This window comes from Saccopteryx leptura, chromosome 3 (assembly GCF_036850995.1).
Source record: "Saccopteryx leptura isolate mSacLep1 chromosome 3, mSacLep1_pri_phased_curated, whole genome shotgun sequence".
In the NCBI taxonomy this organism is placed as follows: Eukaryota; Metazoa; Chordata; class Mammalia; order Chiroptera; family Emballonuridae; genus Saccopteryx; species Saccopteryx leptura.
The window spans coordinates 9,887,985-9,905,077 of record NC_089505.1 but is presented as its reverse complement, the minus strand read 5'-3'; the positions used below and the strand labels follow the sequence as shown (position 1 = coordinate 9,905,077).

Sequence of the window (17,093 nt, the reverse complement as noted above, 5' to 3'; positions counted from 1 at the left end):
GAATTACCAAAGCTGCCGCCACAAACGGGGAGCTCAGGAGAGGCTTGCTTTGAATACGCGGAGGGAATAAACCCCATTTCCCACAGTCACAAAGGCAAGCCTGTCTCAGGTGTTACTCACCGTGGCCCTGGTTTTTTAAAGCTTCCACTCTCGTATTTCATGGGACCCGCCAGTGCTCCATGACCGTGTGTGTGTGTGTGTGTGTGTGTGTGTGTGTGTTTCTGCCGTGTTCTTCCGTCCCTGGTCACGCATCTGCATCTCAGACATTCTCAAATCTCGAATTTGCTAGAATGTGCTCTTGACCCCCTCCCTGCTCCTGGCTGACAGTGTCTGAGTGCTGGTTCCCACTCCCCCCGCCCCCGCCCCAGCCCCCACCCGACCCCACCCCCCCACCCCCGCCCCGGCCCGGCCCCGGCCAGTTCTGGCCCAGCCCAGCCCAGCCTGGCGGTGCCCGCTTCTCACCTACTCTATGTCCTGCCTTTCCCCAGCCCGCGTCACCAGAAGAACAGTTTGGGCAGCAGGCTGCCCAGTTTACAATCGGGCCCCCGGAGACAAGCCCTGAAACCCCTCCTCTCCTGGCAGCCCCTCCTGTTCCCAAACCCAGAACGCTTCAGCCCGGGAAAGGCGCCGAGAGGAGGCTGTGCGTGGGGAAGGCAGCGCCGGACGACGCCCCTGCGGTGACCGCGCTGCCCCTCATGGAGGTGCCACCTCTGGTGCCCCAGGTGCCCCCGCGGAGGAAGAAGTCGGCCCCCGCGGCCTTCCACCTGCAAGTCCTGCAGACCAACAGCCAGCTCCTCCAGGACCTCGCCTGCGGCGGCGGCCCCTGCAGCAACTGCCCCTCCGCGCACCCGCCTGACGGGGGCACTCTCCTTCCGCGGCCGCCTCTCCTGGGCACTTTGCCCGCTGTGCACCCCGGGACCGATGGCCCCAAGGAGCCAAAGCAGGAGGCGGCCTCCCGTCCGGGGCATTGTCAGGACCCCTTCTGGAGCCTTCTCCAGCACCCCAACCTGCTGCAGAACGCCTGGCTTTCCAAGAGCTCTGACCCCCTGGACGCGGGGACCAGGAGCCTGGGAGGGGCGCGCACAGCCCCGCTGCAAGTCAGTGGCTCCGCCGCTGAGGAGCCCCTTCCAGAGCACAGGCAGAAAGACTTGGGTCACTGGCCCACGATCAGTGACAAGGACAAGAGGACGGTACTGCAGGTGTTTGACCCACTGGCGAAAACATGAGTGGGGAACCGTGGACAGCGCTCTCCTTGCAGAATTGTGCCTTCTCCCTTCGGTGTCACTTCACAGACGAAAGCCCATTGGCCTCCCCACCCCACCCCAGTCAAAAGAGACATCTGCTTAAAGGCACGCTGAAAAAAACATTCGGACTTCTGTCACTCTGGTGTCATTTACGAAAGTCGTGTCCTTTATTCAGTGAGATGGTTATTCGGCCACCGAGAGATGTTTTATTCCAGACCTGTGCGTTGCGAGTTCCCTCTCTGGTACGGGACGCCTCCCGAGGCGGAGTCAATGTGTGGAGTTTAGAAAAGGGAATTCTCTGATAGCGCCTAAGAAGTTCTCCTTTCGTCAGATTTTAAAAGGTTTTTCAATTTATGTGTGTACGGGGTGTTGTTTTTTCAAATCTTGTTTGTATTTTGCAGATTTGGAATAATTTTTTGGTGCACTACCTGGAGGTTGAGGCATAAAATAAGGAGGCTCACAATAAAAGGTAGTGGGGACCATTAAGAGCCATACCTGGCCCGCTGACCCCAGGTTAAAAAAAAAATCAAGAGATAGAAGCAGCAAATAGGTCAACCAGACGGCTGGGCCGTCCACTTCCCGTGTGAGCCCTTGTGTTTGTCTGTGCACGTGTGTCTTCACCCTGACTGTGTGGGAGGCAGTTGTCCACACTGTCTGGATTCTAAGGCGTACCCGTGAGCCTCACTTGGGCGTAAACCCGTGACAGGCTCCTGCGTCCCATCTCAGCCGTGCATGCTCCATGAACTGCTCTGGTCCTAGACCCCTGATGTGCTCTTTAAACCAGTGTTCCATGCTATCCTGTTTAAAGGAAACTTGTGGGTTCTTTCCTTCCCTGTTATCCCACACCTGATAAAAGCACAAACGTGAAGTCATGGTGGCACGCAGTACTGATCCCAGCATTTCTGGGTTTGCTTATCTATAAATGTTTTTTACGTTGTTTTTTCCCCACCTATATTTTTCCTATACATCTCCAACACCACTTCTTGCTATTAAATCATTTAGAAAGACATCACCCTCTACTATTCTATATTTTAAAAATAATATTACTAAGTAAGGCCTAGAGTTTCAATTGGGGCCAGCTTCCCATTTTTGCTAATAAGAAATTCACTGGCAAAATCTGAGTGTGGCGCTTGCCATATGGAGGAGTCTTTTATGTCGTAGAATCGTACGCAGTGGCCCTGTGTAATCCCTGATGTGACCGGGAACCCCTACACTAAATGCTAATGGTTGGGATGCAGTGATCATCTGGCCCAGGGAAGACCGCTCTTTACTGGCCACACCCCTGGGTTTTCAGAATTATTTCTTATTGCCACTATGCAGATACAGGTTATTTAAATCTGGCGCTCAAGACAAAAGCAAAACTACCACATTGTCTCATTCCATCTGAAAACTGATCAAAGAAAAGGGTGTTGATGACCCATCAGGATAAACAGAGAATAGATGCGTGAGTTGACTGGTCAGAAAAGATGGTGTTTCTGGCCCAAGGGGATTAGGACACCTTCCATAGGAAGTACTTCATTTTCACCTCTGTGACAGATGCAGATAAACAACACAGCCCTTGAAGGCCTTAAGGGAGAAAGAAGGCAAGGTGGTTAAAAGTAGGCTTGGAGAAGTTCCATGATTTGCCGGCATTCACAATGCTACTAAGGGTACACTTGGAAATGGAAGCCGAGATTTCTTCATTCAAACACCCTTTGCTCTATAACTTTTTTCTCTGCACCTAAAAGAAGGTGAATTTGAAAGCAAGGTACAGATAACAACCAGTGAAAAGCAGGGGAAAGTCAGTACCACCACAGCAGTGGCTTACAATGCTGGAAAGAGGTCTAATCCTCAGGTTTCTTTTCTGTTCTAGAAAGCCGATAGCAGTAAATGGTACAGAGAACAGAACTTCAATTAAGACATATGCTCCTCACACAAGTAGCACTTAAGAATCTGACAGTAAGTAGTGACACACAGAATTGTGTTGACTTTGGGAGGCAGGTCATAAGAAAAAGGGCATGTAGTTTAATGTGAAGAACTGAAATAATTGATCATGGGTATTCAAGTTCAGCGAACACATACTGTTGCTACATAAGGTTCTCACACCAACATTCTCTTTAAAAAAAAAAACAAGAATTGGAATTGCCCTCTTTTTTAAGTCAATGCGTAGCAGTTGGTAGGTTTTCTAGGTCAGCAGTCAGTTGAATCACCATGACAACGAGCCGCTGCCACCTGGGGATTTCATTCTGTGGTTTTTGTATTTTTGTGTGTGTTTTTCTTTGATGCCCTCCACACAGGGCTCTTTATTGTGACCTTGTAGTATATTTCATTGCTGTTCTGTAAGACATTACAGTTCACTGCAGTGTTTTAGGTACAGTTCTTGACGATTCAACATGGTCTCTGTGACCCTCATTACTGTATTCCCTTTCACAACATAATTGCTGACTTCTTGCCTATTTTTTTAAAATTTATTCCAGTAAATGATCGAAATTAGGACACCTGCCTGAGCAATTCCTATAAAAGTTTTAAAGTTGTCGAAGTTCAAGATACTTAATAAAATTCTCCCGAGGGGTCTAAGTATAAGCAAAGTAATGTATTAAAACATTCTCTTTATAATGAAGTGATTTCATCAAAAAGTATTTGTTGGCTGACTGGCAATTAATAAAATACCTATAATGATAATTTGTACTGAAATTGTAAAATATATATATATATATAACTATTAAATGTTTCGTCTTTTTTTTTTTAATTTGGCTTATTTGTTTTTAGATTTGAAGAGGACCTTGGGATATCATTTTTGGCTTGATTTCTATTCTGGATGAAATGTGACTACTAGTTATTCCTCTGAGTTTTTGGTTCTTTTCTCAACCATCAGAATGAGTTGAAAAAGCATAAAAATAATTTGGTGAAGAATTTGTGACTTGTATAATGCCAGTAGGGACCATTTTCACAACTTTATATAATATATGCTATAATAGCTACAAGATGTGAAAGATGCTACTAGAATTTATTTTCTGTAAGATGTTATAGCAAACTCTTATAAAATCTTAGACTGCTAGATTTGTTGAGTGCATTACTGTATAGAGGTAGGAGAAGAGAGTAAACAGTCTTTCAAGTTCTGTCTAGTTTTATTTTCAGCTAATTAACCAAAAACCATGGAGGGGGGGCAAAAGTAGATTTATAATTGTGAGTATACGAAAGTTTATTCTTGTATTATTAGTTATTATGTTATTTATTAGTATTTGTCTTATTATTGTTATTTCATATCCTTACTTATGATTTATCTTTTAGGTAATGATGGCTGGTAATTTAACCTGTTTATACCCATTCCTATATATTATAAATGTTCTCTGATGATTTTCAGGAATAAGGGTATACTGACAGCCTCGAAATAATAAAGATGACTAGTCCTTCCTGACCAGTAAGTACCATTTTTTTTTTGTTTGTATTTTTCTGAAGCTGGAAACGGGGAGAGACAGACAGACTCCCGCATGCGCCTGACCGGGATCCACCCAGCATGCCTACCAGGGGGCGACACTCTGCCCACCAGGGGGCGATGCTCTGCCCCTCTGGGGTGTCGCTCTGTTGCGACCAGAGCCACTCTAGCACCTGGGGCAGAGGCCAAGGAGCCATCCCCAGCGCCCGGGCCATCTTTGCTCCAATGGAGCCTCGGCTGCAGGAGGGGAAGAGAGAGACAGAGAGGAAGGAGAGGGGGAGGGGTGGAGAAGCAGATGGGCGCTTCTCCTGTGTGCCCTGGCCGGGAATCGAATCTGGGACTTCTGCACGCCAGGCCGACGCTCTACCACTGAGCCAACCGGCCAGGGCAGTAAGTACCATTTTGAAGTCATTTAATCTGCATGCACAGCCCTGAACTCGGATGGGGAGGAATGAAAGAGCTGGTTACAGTACCTTCTTTAGTGGGAGAGAGAGGTTTCAACATCAGCTGTGTCTATAGAATGGCCTCTAACTCAGTGAGGTAGGAGAGCAAAAATGAGTGATTGTGAACAGATGGGCAGGGAAGATTTGAGAGGAGATGATTAAGAATTTGAAAAGTTAGCAGCTGGAAAGGATATTAGCTGATGGGAAAGAACATCAGAGGACCTGGAATGACAGCTTCAGACTTTATTCTGTAGTGGGTAACAGAAATCTAAATAAATCTCTGTGTCAGAGTGGTTAAGATTATAGGCTTTGCCAGGATTCCATCCACGAGAAGAATAGTTCTTTCCCCACCAGTGATGACCTGAGACCCCTCCGGAAGGATGGTCAGTTACTCCCGCATGTCTGTCAGGAGGCATCACAGAGAACCTGCCGGTGAGGCTTCCGTGGAATACCTGCAGGAGATGGCCCGGATCCGCGTCTGCCTAGACAGGGCTTCCGAGGTCCTCCAGAGCTCCGGCCGGGCTCGGGCAAGTTCTCCCTCTGCACCTTTCTTCTCCTCGGCTCAGACCCCCCTTACAGAGAAATCCGGGAAGTGTGGGAGACTGGTCCTCAGAGTAACACTGGCCCCATTTCCCTCAAGTTGGTGTTTTACTCCAAGTTCCTATTTTACTAGCTTCGTGTCTGTCCCAGACTCTGAATGACAACACTGTCCCCGGCACTAACCACTTTATCCTTGGTCTCTGCAGAGATGGCCAAGGAGAAGCAGCAGTTCCTGCAACAGGTCAAGCACTTCTGCGCCCGGGTCCAGAATGACGGGTACCGGGTGTACCTGGTGAGGAAGCTCACGGGCCTTCAGGGGAAGAGTTTGTACAGTCTCTGTCCAGGCCCGGACATCCGGCCCAGTGGGTGTTTCCCAAGGAAGTCACTGCACAGCAGGTGAGGAGCAGTCCCAACACCCCTGGGTACTGTCACACCTCTGGGCACACCCCCCTCCCAGGAGCAGGTGTCCCCAACTTCCTCCTGCCCACTCGGGAAGGCTGGCGTCTGGTCTGGGCCTTTGTGTTCCAAGTCATTCAGCTCCACCAGTGATGGCCTTTCCCAGCTTGCCTGAGGGAGAGGTGTGCGTGCACCGGCCTCTGCTCCGCTGTCCTCCTGTAGTCCTTATGGGGCATCACTTCGGATCCCGCTGGACACGGGAGCAGTAAAAAAATGGGTCTGTGGCTTTTGCTTCCAGAAAAGTAAAAGTCATTGGGCTTGTAGGACAAGGTCTTTCTACCCCAGCAGCGGGGATGGGGAGAACCAGGGTGCAACAGTCCTTTCCTCATGCTCAGAAATAAACAAATTGCGTTGTTCATAGTGGCACTAAAAACGCTGACATTTTTTTTTGGGGGGGGGGGTTAACTACCAATTGGTGCATAGACTGAGTGAAGTCACCTGGCCTCTGATACTGCTGAGTGGAGACAAGGTTGGCATCGCCTCCTCCTTCCCTGCTCTGTCCACCCCTCCGGCTGCAGGGAGCCTGGAGGAGTGTCCCACACAGCACTGCACTTTCCTGCCACGAGCCAGCCTGGAGTCCCGGCTTAGCACCTTTGAACCTCCAGTGATCGCCAGCTTCTTTTCCTTCTGCAGACAGTTACCTGCTACACGTAACCCCCACCGTCCCGCCATGATTAACTCTGTGTTCCTGGGCTTGCAGAAGGACTCTCCAGGCCAGATGGATCGCTACCTGGTGCATGGAGAGGAGGACGAGGCTGTCTGTGACGCTGTGTGCAAAGTCATTCTGGAATGCAAACCCCTGGCCTTTGTAACTGCTCTGGAGGTAGGATGGGTCAAGGCCTCTCAGAACCTGCCTCTTTCCTTTGTTATATCCCACGATGCAGTGGAGTGTCCCAGAGGGTGACAGCGCCTTGGAAGCCACAGTTCCCTGGCCCCCACTGGCAAGCAATAATAGAAGAGCTGGGTGGACAGGTTTGCTTGGTCTTGCTGACCTGCCAAGGCCATTAGTGACAGCAGGTCCTCTATGTTGTATCTGTCAGTTACTTTCTCTGAGACCCTGCTGAGATCACTTCCTACAAGATTGCTCTGATGGGACGCATGTGGTCACAACCAGCAGTGTGGGTACTCACGGGTGTTCACTGTCCAGCATGTGCCTATTATGCGTGCATGCAGTTCTCGGTGTTAAAGAGAGATGGATGCAGGGTGTTTAGAATCTATCTTTTGGCCCTTGCTGTTTTGCTCGGTGGATAGAGCGTTGGCCCGGTATATGGACACCCTGGGTTCAATCCCCAGTCAGGGCACACAGGAGAAGTGACCATCTGCTTCTCCCCCATACCCACCCTCTCCCCCCCCCATCCGTCTTCCCCTCTGCCCCTCCCGCAGCCAGTGGCTCTGTTGGTTCGAGCGTCTGCCCCAGATTCTGAGGATAGCTTTGTTGGTTTAAGCATCAGCCGCAGACGCTGAGGATAGCTTCGTTGATTCCAGCACCGGCCCCCAAATGGGGGTTGCTGGGTAGATCCCTGTAGGGGCGCATGTGGGGATCTGTCTGTCTACCTCCCCTCATCTCACTGAATAATAATAAAAAATGAATCGAGTCTGATCTTTCAAGTGTTCTGGTGCTGCTTCTTTTTGGAGACCCCATTTCCCCTGGCACTGTGCCAGGACATGTTTCCAGGACCAGAAAGTGGTCAGAGAATAGATGGTGGCGTCTGTTATGCCGTCATGAGACTTCTACTACATGTGCTCTGAGTCTAGTAGAAATCTTTGTGAACTCTGCAGCCTTGGAGCTGTCTGTTGCCAGGAGGCAGTCCTTGAGGCTCAGGGTCCAGGTCCGTAGGGTCTTAGGAAAGTCTCCTCACCCTATCGTGGTGTAGGGGCTGAAGCACATGGGCTCTGGCCCTTGGCAGGAGCTGTATATGCTACAAAGTCTTTCTTGGTGTCCTTGCTCTCAGGCCTGCAGGGGCTCCCAGACCCACAGGCGGTCTACCTCCTGTTGGTGCTTTTCAGAGAGGTCACCGCTCTGCACCAGTCCTGCAACGCCAGCCTGCACCCCAAGCCAGAGGTGAGTGTCTGTCTCCAGGGCTTGTGGCCATAGTCTCAATATTCGGAGGGTACTTGTCTGCCCATAATTTTTAAATCTAGGATAGGGGTTTTCACCTTTCTCATATGGAGGGACTACTTTCTGTTTTACCCAAAGCTTTTAGAATTATAGGTGAAATTAAAGTCAAGGCCGTGGCCAGGTAACTCAGTTGGTTTCAGTGTTGTCTTGATTTGCCAAGGTTGCAGGTTCGACCCCCAGTCAGGGCACATGCAGGAATCAACCAAAGAGTGGAACAACAAATCAGTGTTTCTTTCTCTCTCTAAAAGCAGTCAATAAAAACAATGTAAAAACTAATGTCACCTGATCAGGCATTGGCGCAGTGGATAGACCATCAGACTGGGATGCAGAGGACCCAGATTTGAGACCACGAGGTCACCAGCTTGAACGTGAGCTCATCTATTTGAGCAAGGCTCACCAGCTTGAGCCCAAGGTCGCTGGCTCAAGCAAGGGGTTACTCGGTCTGCTGAAGGCCCGCGGTCAAGGCACATATGAGAAAGCAATCAATGAACAACTAAGGAGTCGCAACGAAAAACTAATGATTGATACTTCTCATCTCTCTGCATTCCTGTCTGTGTGTCCCTATCTATCCCTCTCTCTGACTCTCTCTGTCTCTGTAAAAAAAAAAATAGATGTGTGACTGACTTGAGAGCAAACCAGTGAATTCAGCGTGCCTTCTTCTTTTGTGCTTTAACATTGAAACGTGTTCCTGTCAGCAACGTGAGGCCATGAACAAGTTCATTGAAGAAAGCCAGACCCTTTCCCCCGACATGAGAGGTTTTGCCACATCTCTTGTGGCCAACACACTGCCACTGCTGAGGATGGATCCCGGTGACGGTGGCCCTGAGGGCACAGTGACAGAAATGGCCATTCATGCTGCAGCTGTCCTCCTCTGTGGACAAAACAGAGTCCTTCAACCCCTGAAGAACTTGGCCTTCTCCCCGGCCACCATGGTGGTAAGACTGCACGCTCTGCTTGGTCACTGGCAGACACCCAGCCCCTGCCGGGGGACCTGCTGAACGTGCTTGTTTTCTTGAGTCTGCCTCTGTCTCACCTGATCCTAAAGTCCACTGTGACGGTGACCGTCTTGCCTCACTCTTGGTTGTCTCATGGAGAGGTGTGACATTTTCTTCCCAGTGTTTGGGGTTGAGAAGAAAGGAAACGAGACGTCTGTGTCCTTGCTCTGGACCTCCTGCCTGATCATTGCTCTGCTTTCTTGGTTTTTCAGACAGCATCTCTCCCAACGATGCCTGAGGACTTGCAGGCTCAAGCCACAAACTGGCAGGGTCTAGAACACGTCCGCTGGTATAGTAAGTATTGATGTCTCAGACAGTCACAGTTCTCTGAGCTTTGAAGTTTCCTGATGCCACGGGAGCTGTTGGCTTAGAGTGGGAGTTCATGTGGTTGGTGCCTGAGGGTCCCAGAGTGCCCTGCCCCTCCTGCCATTGGTGCTTGGTGGGACAGGAGCGGCCTGCAGAGTGTAGATGACCTTCATCATGTCCTTCCTGGTCATGGGCAAGGACCTGCAGGACCTGCTCCTTTTCCCTGGACTATGCATCTGGGGAGAAGGACACTGGGAACCAATTACATCAGAGGCTCAGTTACAACAGAACCAGGTTTTTTTATCTAAAGATATTTTTTTAGAAAAAATAAAACTGGGAGACAGAACCATGTCACCCATGACTTTATGTAAATTTTGCTCTTGCCCGAGTAAATAATCAAAAGTTATTCTAAAAGTTGTTCTAAAACATGATCGTGGCAAAAAAAAAAAAAAACCCAGAGAAAACAGAAGTATATAAAATCCTTTCTACCTTGCCTTCCACGGTAACCCCAGCATAGGCCTGGGATCTAGTTTCTGTCTGCTCTGTAGACTTCAACTCAGAGACACTTTCCCATACGTACTTGGGACACATCCGCCTTGCGTCCAGTGCAGTCAGGCCAGTGCGGAAAGAGTTAGCTTTCCCTTTGAACCGTGGGTCATTAGGTGAAACCTCACCGGCCAATGCATGTCCCATTGTTCTCCCAACAGTGTGTCCCAATGCTCACCAGTGCTGTGTAGGAGAGGTGAGTCTTGTTTTGGAGCAGGGTTTGGGGGGCTTAAAACGAGTGTTCCTTCAGGGCTGGGAGGGGTGGGAGAGCATGGAGGAGGAGGATAATGAGGTCTTGTCTCTCCAGGAGAACATAGACTGTTTTGAGGGCTATCCCAGGTGTTCCAAATAAAGCTCTAATGGAGCTCCGTGTGCCCAGCCAGCCTCTCAGCCTCGACACTTTGCACATACCTCTTTACTGGGCGCTGTTTTGTGCATTGCAGGGTGTGTAGTATCCCTGGCCTCACCAGATGCTGGGAGCACCCCTCTCCCCAGTGTGACACCCAGGGATGCCATGGGTCCCCTGGGGGACAGAATGGCTGCTGGTAAGGAACCAGTGCTAGCCACTTTTCCTGGCCCCTGCAGACACGTGTCTTTCTGTGATGGCAAAGTGGGGACTGGGTCAGAAGCTGGATGACCAGCCCAGAGAAAAGAGACAGGGCAGAGAGCAGAGCCAGGAAGAGGAAAAAGACTCGTAGCTCATAAGCTGGGGGGCAAGACCTGTGTGTTCCTCATCCCTGAGTCCCAATACCCTTGTTAGGGTCGTTGGTAGCTGCCTGCTCAGCAGCGGGCTGTGGAAGCAACAAATGTTAATCGATAAATTAAATGAGAGACACAGAGGGAACTAACTGATATGCACCCTCCGCTCTAAGTTTCCTGACTTCCGTATCCGTGCAGGGTGATAGCCAGGTTCACCCCAGACTATGCCAGCCCCGCCTGTCTGTAGTCTGTCCCAGAGTACGAGCCATAGTTGCCAGCACAGAGTCCAGTGTTGGAGAACGAGGAAGCACTAGACCATATGGTTCCATTATTTTAAAGATAATAAAATAAAGTTAAAGATAACTCATTTTAGCTTGACCAGGTGGTGGCACAGTGGATAGAGTGTTGGACTGGGATGCGGAGGACCCAGGTTCGAGACCCCGAGGTCACCAGTTTGAGCGTGGGCTCATCTGGTTTGAGCAGAGCTCACCAGCTTGAATCCAAGGTCGCTGGCTCAAGCAAGGGGTTACTCGCTCTGCTGTAGTCCCACGGTCATCAAGGCACATATGAGAAAGCAATCAATGAACAACTAAGGTGTCACAACGAAAAACTAATGATTGATGCTTCTCATCTCTCTCCGTTCCTGTCTGTCCCTGTCTATCCCTCTCTCTGACTCTCTCTCTGTCTCTGTAAATAAAAAAAATTTAAAAAAAGATATTATTCATTTTAGAGAGAGAGAAAGAGGAAGGGGGAGGAGCAAGAAGCATCAATTCCTATATGTGTCTTGACCAGGCAAGCTCAGGGTTTTGAACCCACGACCTCAGCATTTCAGGTTGACGCTTTATCCTCTGTGCCACCACGGGTCAGGCATTTATTTATTTTTTAAAATAAAAGTCCATAACAGAGTTGAGGAAATGCGGCGCTCCCAGTATCAGGAAAGAAAGCGCCCGAAATGGTGACGGTAGGGGGTGGAGAGCAGACAGAGCCCAGGATGGAACACTGGCTAGACACACAGTGATGATTCTGTCTGGGAGGGAAACTTCAGTTGTCTCTCCTGTTGGAGAAAGACCCAGATTTGCGCATGTTCAACATAATTGGCACAGACCATGTGCCCTGTCCCCCTCCCCCCCGCCACCCATCGATACACATGCACCAGTGAGCACCCCTGGGGGCAGCCACTGCTCCGTGGTCTGTCTGCATCATGTGTGCACTGGTGTGGGTCCCGGGGCTGAGGCCATCGGCTCTGGTGCCGCATGTCCGTGGAGCAGAGCGTCTGCATCGCCTGCGGCGCACCCATTGGAGGGAAGGGTCACAGACCTACCCAAGGACTCACTGTTGTCCAGTACGTATGGCTGTGTCCTCCGGTCACACCCTGGGCTGTGGGCTGTCTCTGTTCCGGCTGAGAAACTGGTACTAAACATGGTGTCACTGCTGTAGTGCCGGTGTACCAATGAAGTGCTGGGAGGTGTCAAGGCCACAGTCCCTGTAGTCATACCCCAGTCTGTCATGTCATTGGCCAACTGGCGTCTTTTTTTTTTTTTTTTTTTTTTTTTTTTTTCTGAAGCTGGAAACGGGGAGGCAGTCAGACAGACTCCCGCATGCGCCCGACCAGGATCCACCAGGCATGCCCACCGGGGGGCGATGCTCTACTCATCTGGGGTGTCGCTCTGTCGCTACCAGAGCCACTCTAGCTCCTGGGGCAGAGGCCAAGGAGCCATCCCCAGCACCCGGGCCATCTTTTGCTCCAATGGAGCCTCGGCTGCGGGAGGGGAAGAGAGAAACAGAGAGGAAGGAGAAGGGAAGGGGTGGAGAAGCAGATGGGCGCCTCTCCTGTGTGCCCTGGCTGGGAATCGAACCCGGGACTTCCGCACGCCAGGCCAACACTCTACCACTGAGCCAACCGGCCAGGGCCAAGCCAACTGGCTTCTTACCAGCAAAACAGACAATGTGTTTAGTCCTTATGAATGTGAATACTTGTTTATGCCACGTCTCCCACTAGGGACTGTCTGAGGCATGCTCCTGGTGAAATATGCTTGGCACATATCAGTGACCTAACCCAGAAGGACATTGAAGTTTACAAAACCAAAAACCGGACCTTGTCTCTCTGGGCAGATGTCATCTCTCTTGTCAAGTCCCTTAGTTTCCTCTTCTTAAGAAAGTAAAGGAGACACAGTCTTCCCAAATGCTGTGGGATCCAGGTAAAACCTGGTCTCACAGTCCCGCACCTGTACACCAGGTGAGGATGGTTGTAAGCACTGCCTTAGGGTGGCAGGTGGGGCCTCTGCGTGGTCATTGTCCATGCTGGCTATCCTGGTACAGTTACAGTTTCAAATATTCTAACCTGTTAGCTCCACAAACCATCAGAATGTCCTAGAATGGATAACACTTTTGCAACTGGACATGTCTGTCATATAGTACCTGCCATCTGGGTACAGTAGGACATCCTTTGCCAGACCGTGGGTCCTGGTCTTTGATTTGGGAGAAGGAGACCAGTGGTCACATGTCCCCACGTCAGCGTCAGCTCTCCTTACTTAGCCCAACTCCTGTCCCCGCGGGACTTCAGACGTCCATCCTGACGTGCGGCCCCGTGATGGCCCTGAGTGCCGTCTCGTTCAGCCACTTTCCCCCAGAAGGTTGTGGGCTTTTGGTCAGCCAGGAAGGTGGTTCTAGAAGGACGAAGACTTCTAGGAACATGGTCTTGGCTTTAGCAGAAAGAGTACTTTTAACATCATTCTCTTCCATAACATGAGCCTGGTCTGCAGGCCTAAGGGGCTGGTGTGGGCCCTGAGAGCTCAGGAGAAATGACCTCAGCCCTCACCTTGACGTCTCTTGCTCTTCCCAGAGAAAACCCAGACGGAACTCAGACTGGCCATGTGCTGGGAAGCCCGACCTCCAGCTCCCAACTGGAAGTTTCTGACCAACAGCTGTCCCCGTAGTTTTTCTTCTCGCCCGGTTACTCACTCACCTGGCCATGCTTTTGGGAGTGGCGCACAGCCAGCAGGTACTGTGGCATGCTGCCCCTCTCTCTGTTTAGTTCCTACGGTGATGAACTGCTCCTGCAGTGTCTCACAGCGTGTCCTTCTGTCTAAAAAGTCCTAGCCCAGGGGTCAGGAACCTATGGGTTGGGAGCCAGGTGTGGCTCTTTTGATGGCTGCACCTGGCTCGCAGACAAATCTTTGATGAAAATAATAATGTTGGCCCTGGCCGGTTGGCTCAGCGGTAGAGCATCGGCCTGGCGTGTGGGGGACCCAGGTTCGATTCCCGGCCAGGGCACATAGGAGAAGCACCCATTTGCTTCTCCACCCCCACCCCCTCCTTCCTCTCTGTCTCTCTCTTCCCCTCCCGCAGCGAGGCTCCATTGGAGCAAAGATGGCCCAGGCGCTGGGGATGGCTCCTTGGCCTCTGCCCCAGGCACTAGAGTGGCTCTGGTCGTGGCAGAGCGACACCCCGGAGGGGCAGACCATCACCCCCTGGTGGGCAGAGCATCGCCCCTGGTGGGCGTGCCGGGTGGATCCCGGTCAGGCGCATGTGGGAGTCTGTCTGACTGTCTCTCCCCATTTCCAGCTTCAGAAAAATACAAAAAAAATAATAATAATAATAATAATAATAATAATGTTAAAAATATAAAACATCCTCATGTATTACAATCCATTCATTTCCTACTGCTCATGTTCATGGTTGGGGGTGGCTAGAGCCAATCACAGCTATCCTCCGGGACAACACCAAATTTTTATTGGATAATGCGTAACGTACACGGGTCGTTGTATGGCTCTCACAGAATTACATTTTAAAATGTGTTCACGGCTCTCTCAGCCAAAAAGTTTCCCAACCCCTGCCCTAGCCCCTCCTGAGGATTTTGGGGTTGTCTTGGCTACCTAATCCACAAGCTGACATAGAACACAGGTACCCTGCCTCTCCCCGCTGGGACATCTGATGGTGTGGGGAAGCACTCACCAGCTCTTGTCAACCCCATTTTAAATGGCCAGCTCCATTTCCACCCAGGAACAGGGAAGCTAATGTAGAGTCAGTCTTCCCATGTCGGGGCTGTGTCTCAGGGGGTTGGGGGGCTGAGGCCTACAGTGGGAGGAAGAAGAGCATATGGCTTCCTCTAAGTTAAGGGACTGTGAGAGCAGGCATCCCCTTTCCTGCTGACAAGACAGAGACCATCTCTCCACCTCCCCCCCCCTTCCCACCCCCACCGGCAAAACCTGCTGGCTCACTCGTTTTTTAGCCCTTCTGCCTTCCACTGAGCTCCCTGTCTCCTCCACCTTGTGTGACACATCATTCTCTGGCTGCCGCAGACTCTGAGCCACATCATCAAGCCCGCAGTGAGGGACCCGAGAGGGTTTCTGCAGCAGCACCTCCACAGGGACTTGGAGCAGAGGTTGCTGGTTCGATTCCTGATCAGGGCACATACGGGAATAGATCGATGTTCCTCTCCCTCTCTCTGTCTCTCTCTCCCTCTTCCACTGAATTCAATAAATAAAGTTTTAAAAAATAAAATAAAGCTGTTAAGGGGGGGGGTCAGTGCAACCTTCATGCAAAGGCCCCTAAATTTTAGGAAGGGGTTTGATGAATTGGAGACACTGGGCAGTCTGGGACTGGAGCCTGGCAAGGGTGGGTGGGGATTTCAGGGTTGTCTCTGCCGCTCTCATGACTCCCCAGCCCTGCACTGTGCCTCCAGCAGCCCCTCTGCAGGCTAGTTCTGCACTGAGCACGTGGCCTCCCCTTGGAAGCCAATTTTCCACACAGCGAAAATGTTTTCTCTTGCCCACTTTAGCAGATGGTCCCCTACCTCGGCCTGAATTGAGAAGCACAGAAATCACACAGGGGCAGACGGCCTCCTTGGCAATGTCTTCCAGGCACGTAAGCTTACAAACTCACCTCCATCCTCACCCTCGCCATTTGTCTTCATTGTTGCTATGCCCTGGAGCTGGCCAGGGAGACCACCAACAGGGCACTTGGCTCAGATGCTGCTCAGGAAGTATGAGGGAGGGAGGAAAGAAGGTAGGCAGTTTTTGAGGGCTTGGTTGTGGCTTTTTGTTTCCTTAACACCCTTATCTGCCCTGTCCCCTCCACCCTTCCCAAAAAGGAGACTGCTGAAGTCCAAGTCATCCTGGTGGTTGGCAGTAGAGGGGGGTGGATTCCTAGCTCATAGAGGATGAATTCGTAAGTCATAGCAGGGACTCAGGGCCTGGACTTCCACAGTGCAGTCCTCACTCAAGTGCCCCCTGATTTAGACAGCAGAAGAGATTCTTCTGGGAAAAAGATGTGATTTGGATCTTCTACGGATTATCAGAAATATGAACTTCACCTGACCAGGCGGTGGTGCAGTGAATAGAGCATCGGACTGGGACATGAAGAATCCAGGTTCAAAATCCCGAGATTGCCAGCTTGAGCATGGGTTCATCCGGCTTGAGCACAGGTTCGCTGGCTTGAGTGTGGGATCAGACACATGACCCCATGGTCACTGGCTTGAGCCCGAGGTTGCTGGCTTGAGCAAGGGGTCACTCAGTGTGCTGTAGCCCCCTGGTCAAGGCACATATGAGAAATCAATCAATGAACAACTAGAGTTGCAACAAAGAACTGATGCGTCTCATCTCTCTCCCTTTTTGTCTGTCTGTCCCTATCTGTCCCTCTCTCTGTCTCTCTCTCTGTCTGTGTTAAAAAAAAAAAAAGAAAAATGAACTTCTATGAGGTTGAAGGGCAGAAGTCTGGCCTGAAGGTTTGAGGAAGGACAACAGGGATCCCCAGAAGACAATCAACATTGTAGTGAATTCTGGTGAGGACCGAGTCCCTGGAGCAGGACTGATGGCGGGCAGGGGACATGCAGTGGCCAGGGGCCAGAGCCCCTGTGTGAGCAGGGTGGCGTGGAGTGGGCTGCATCAGGTGTCTGTGCAGAGGCCCCCACTGGTAGCCATGGGCTGGGAGGTTAGTCCTCAGGCTCCTGGAACAGCCCAATGGGATGGCAAGACCATTTGATCTTGCCTTATCGTTCTGTGCCAGGGGAAACCAAGAGGACCACTGTCCACTTCCCAGAGTGACCATGGGAGTCTCAGGAAATGCAGGTGTCTTCTTGGAGAAACTGAGAGTTGAAATCATTATACAGGTTTCAAAGATCAGACAGTTCGAGACCATTTATTTGAACACCAGGAGAGGAAGGAGTTTCTGCCCCTGTAGGGAGGAGCATCTTGGGAATCTGAGTCTCAGGGAATTCCCTGGACATGACACGTGGTTGTGTGTGGACCGGAGGGGTCATGGGTGTCTGAGCAGTAAGGTCCCAGCAAGGAGCAGGTCTGGGGAGAGCTTAGCTGGGGTCTGGGTGCTTTG

The 17,093-nt window shown here is 50.8% G+C and overlaps 2 protein-coding genes across 3 annotated transcripts in view; both read left to right on the top strand.

The window, feature by feature from the left end:
* Nucleotides 1-4,605, top strand: part of SYNJ2 (synaptojanin 2) — a 120,721-nt gene extending 116,116 nt beyond the window's left edge. Inside the window, exons 18-19 of the mRNA XM_066372534.1 lie at nt 489-4,409; nt 4,515-4,605. Of these exons, the coding sequence (XP_066228631.1) occupies nt 489-1,226 (738 nt within the window). The 3' untranslated portion in view covers nt 1,227-4,409; nt 4,515-4,605. The remainder of the gene's footprint in view (nt 1-488; nt 4,410-4,514) is intronic.
* Nucleotides 4,606-5,416: 811 nt separating this feature from the next.
* On the top strand, nt 5,417-16,441 carry LOC136397120 (E3 ubiquitin-protein ligase RNF213-like). Of its 2 annotated transcripts, XM_066371712.1 has the most exons (9): nt 5,417-5,485; nt 5,849-6,038; nt 6,799-6,921; nt 8,051-8,160; nt 8,913-9,152; nt 9,425-9,506; nt 13,606-13,764; nt 15,544-15,629; nt 16,008-16,441. In XM_066371712.1, exons 3-9 carry the CDS (start codon nt 6,888-6,890, stop codon nt 16,068-16,070), a joined length of 774 nt encoding a protein of 257 aa, XP_066227809.1. In that variant the 5' UTR covers nt 5,417-5,485; nt 5,849-6,038; nt 6,799-6,887; the 3' UTR covers nt 16,071-16,441. The 2 variants fall into 2 exon arrangements, with proteins under 2 accessions (XP_066227809.1, XP_066227810.1); XM_066371713.1 differs by lacking the exon at nt 8,913-9,152 and having other exon boundaries at nt 15,544-15,770; nt 16,004-16,441.
* The last annotated feature ends 652 nt before the right edge of the window (nt 16,442-17,093 follow it).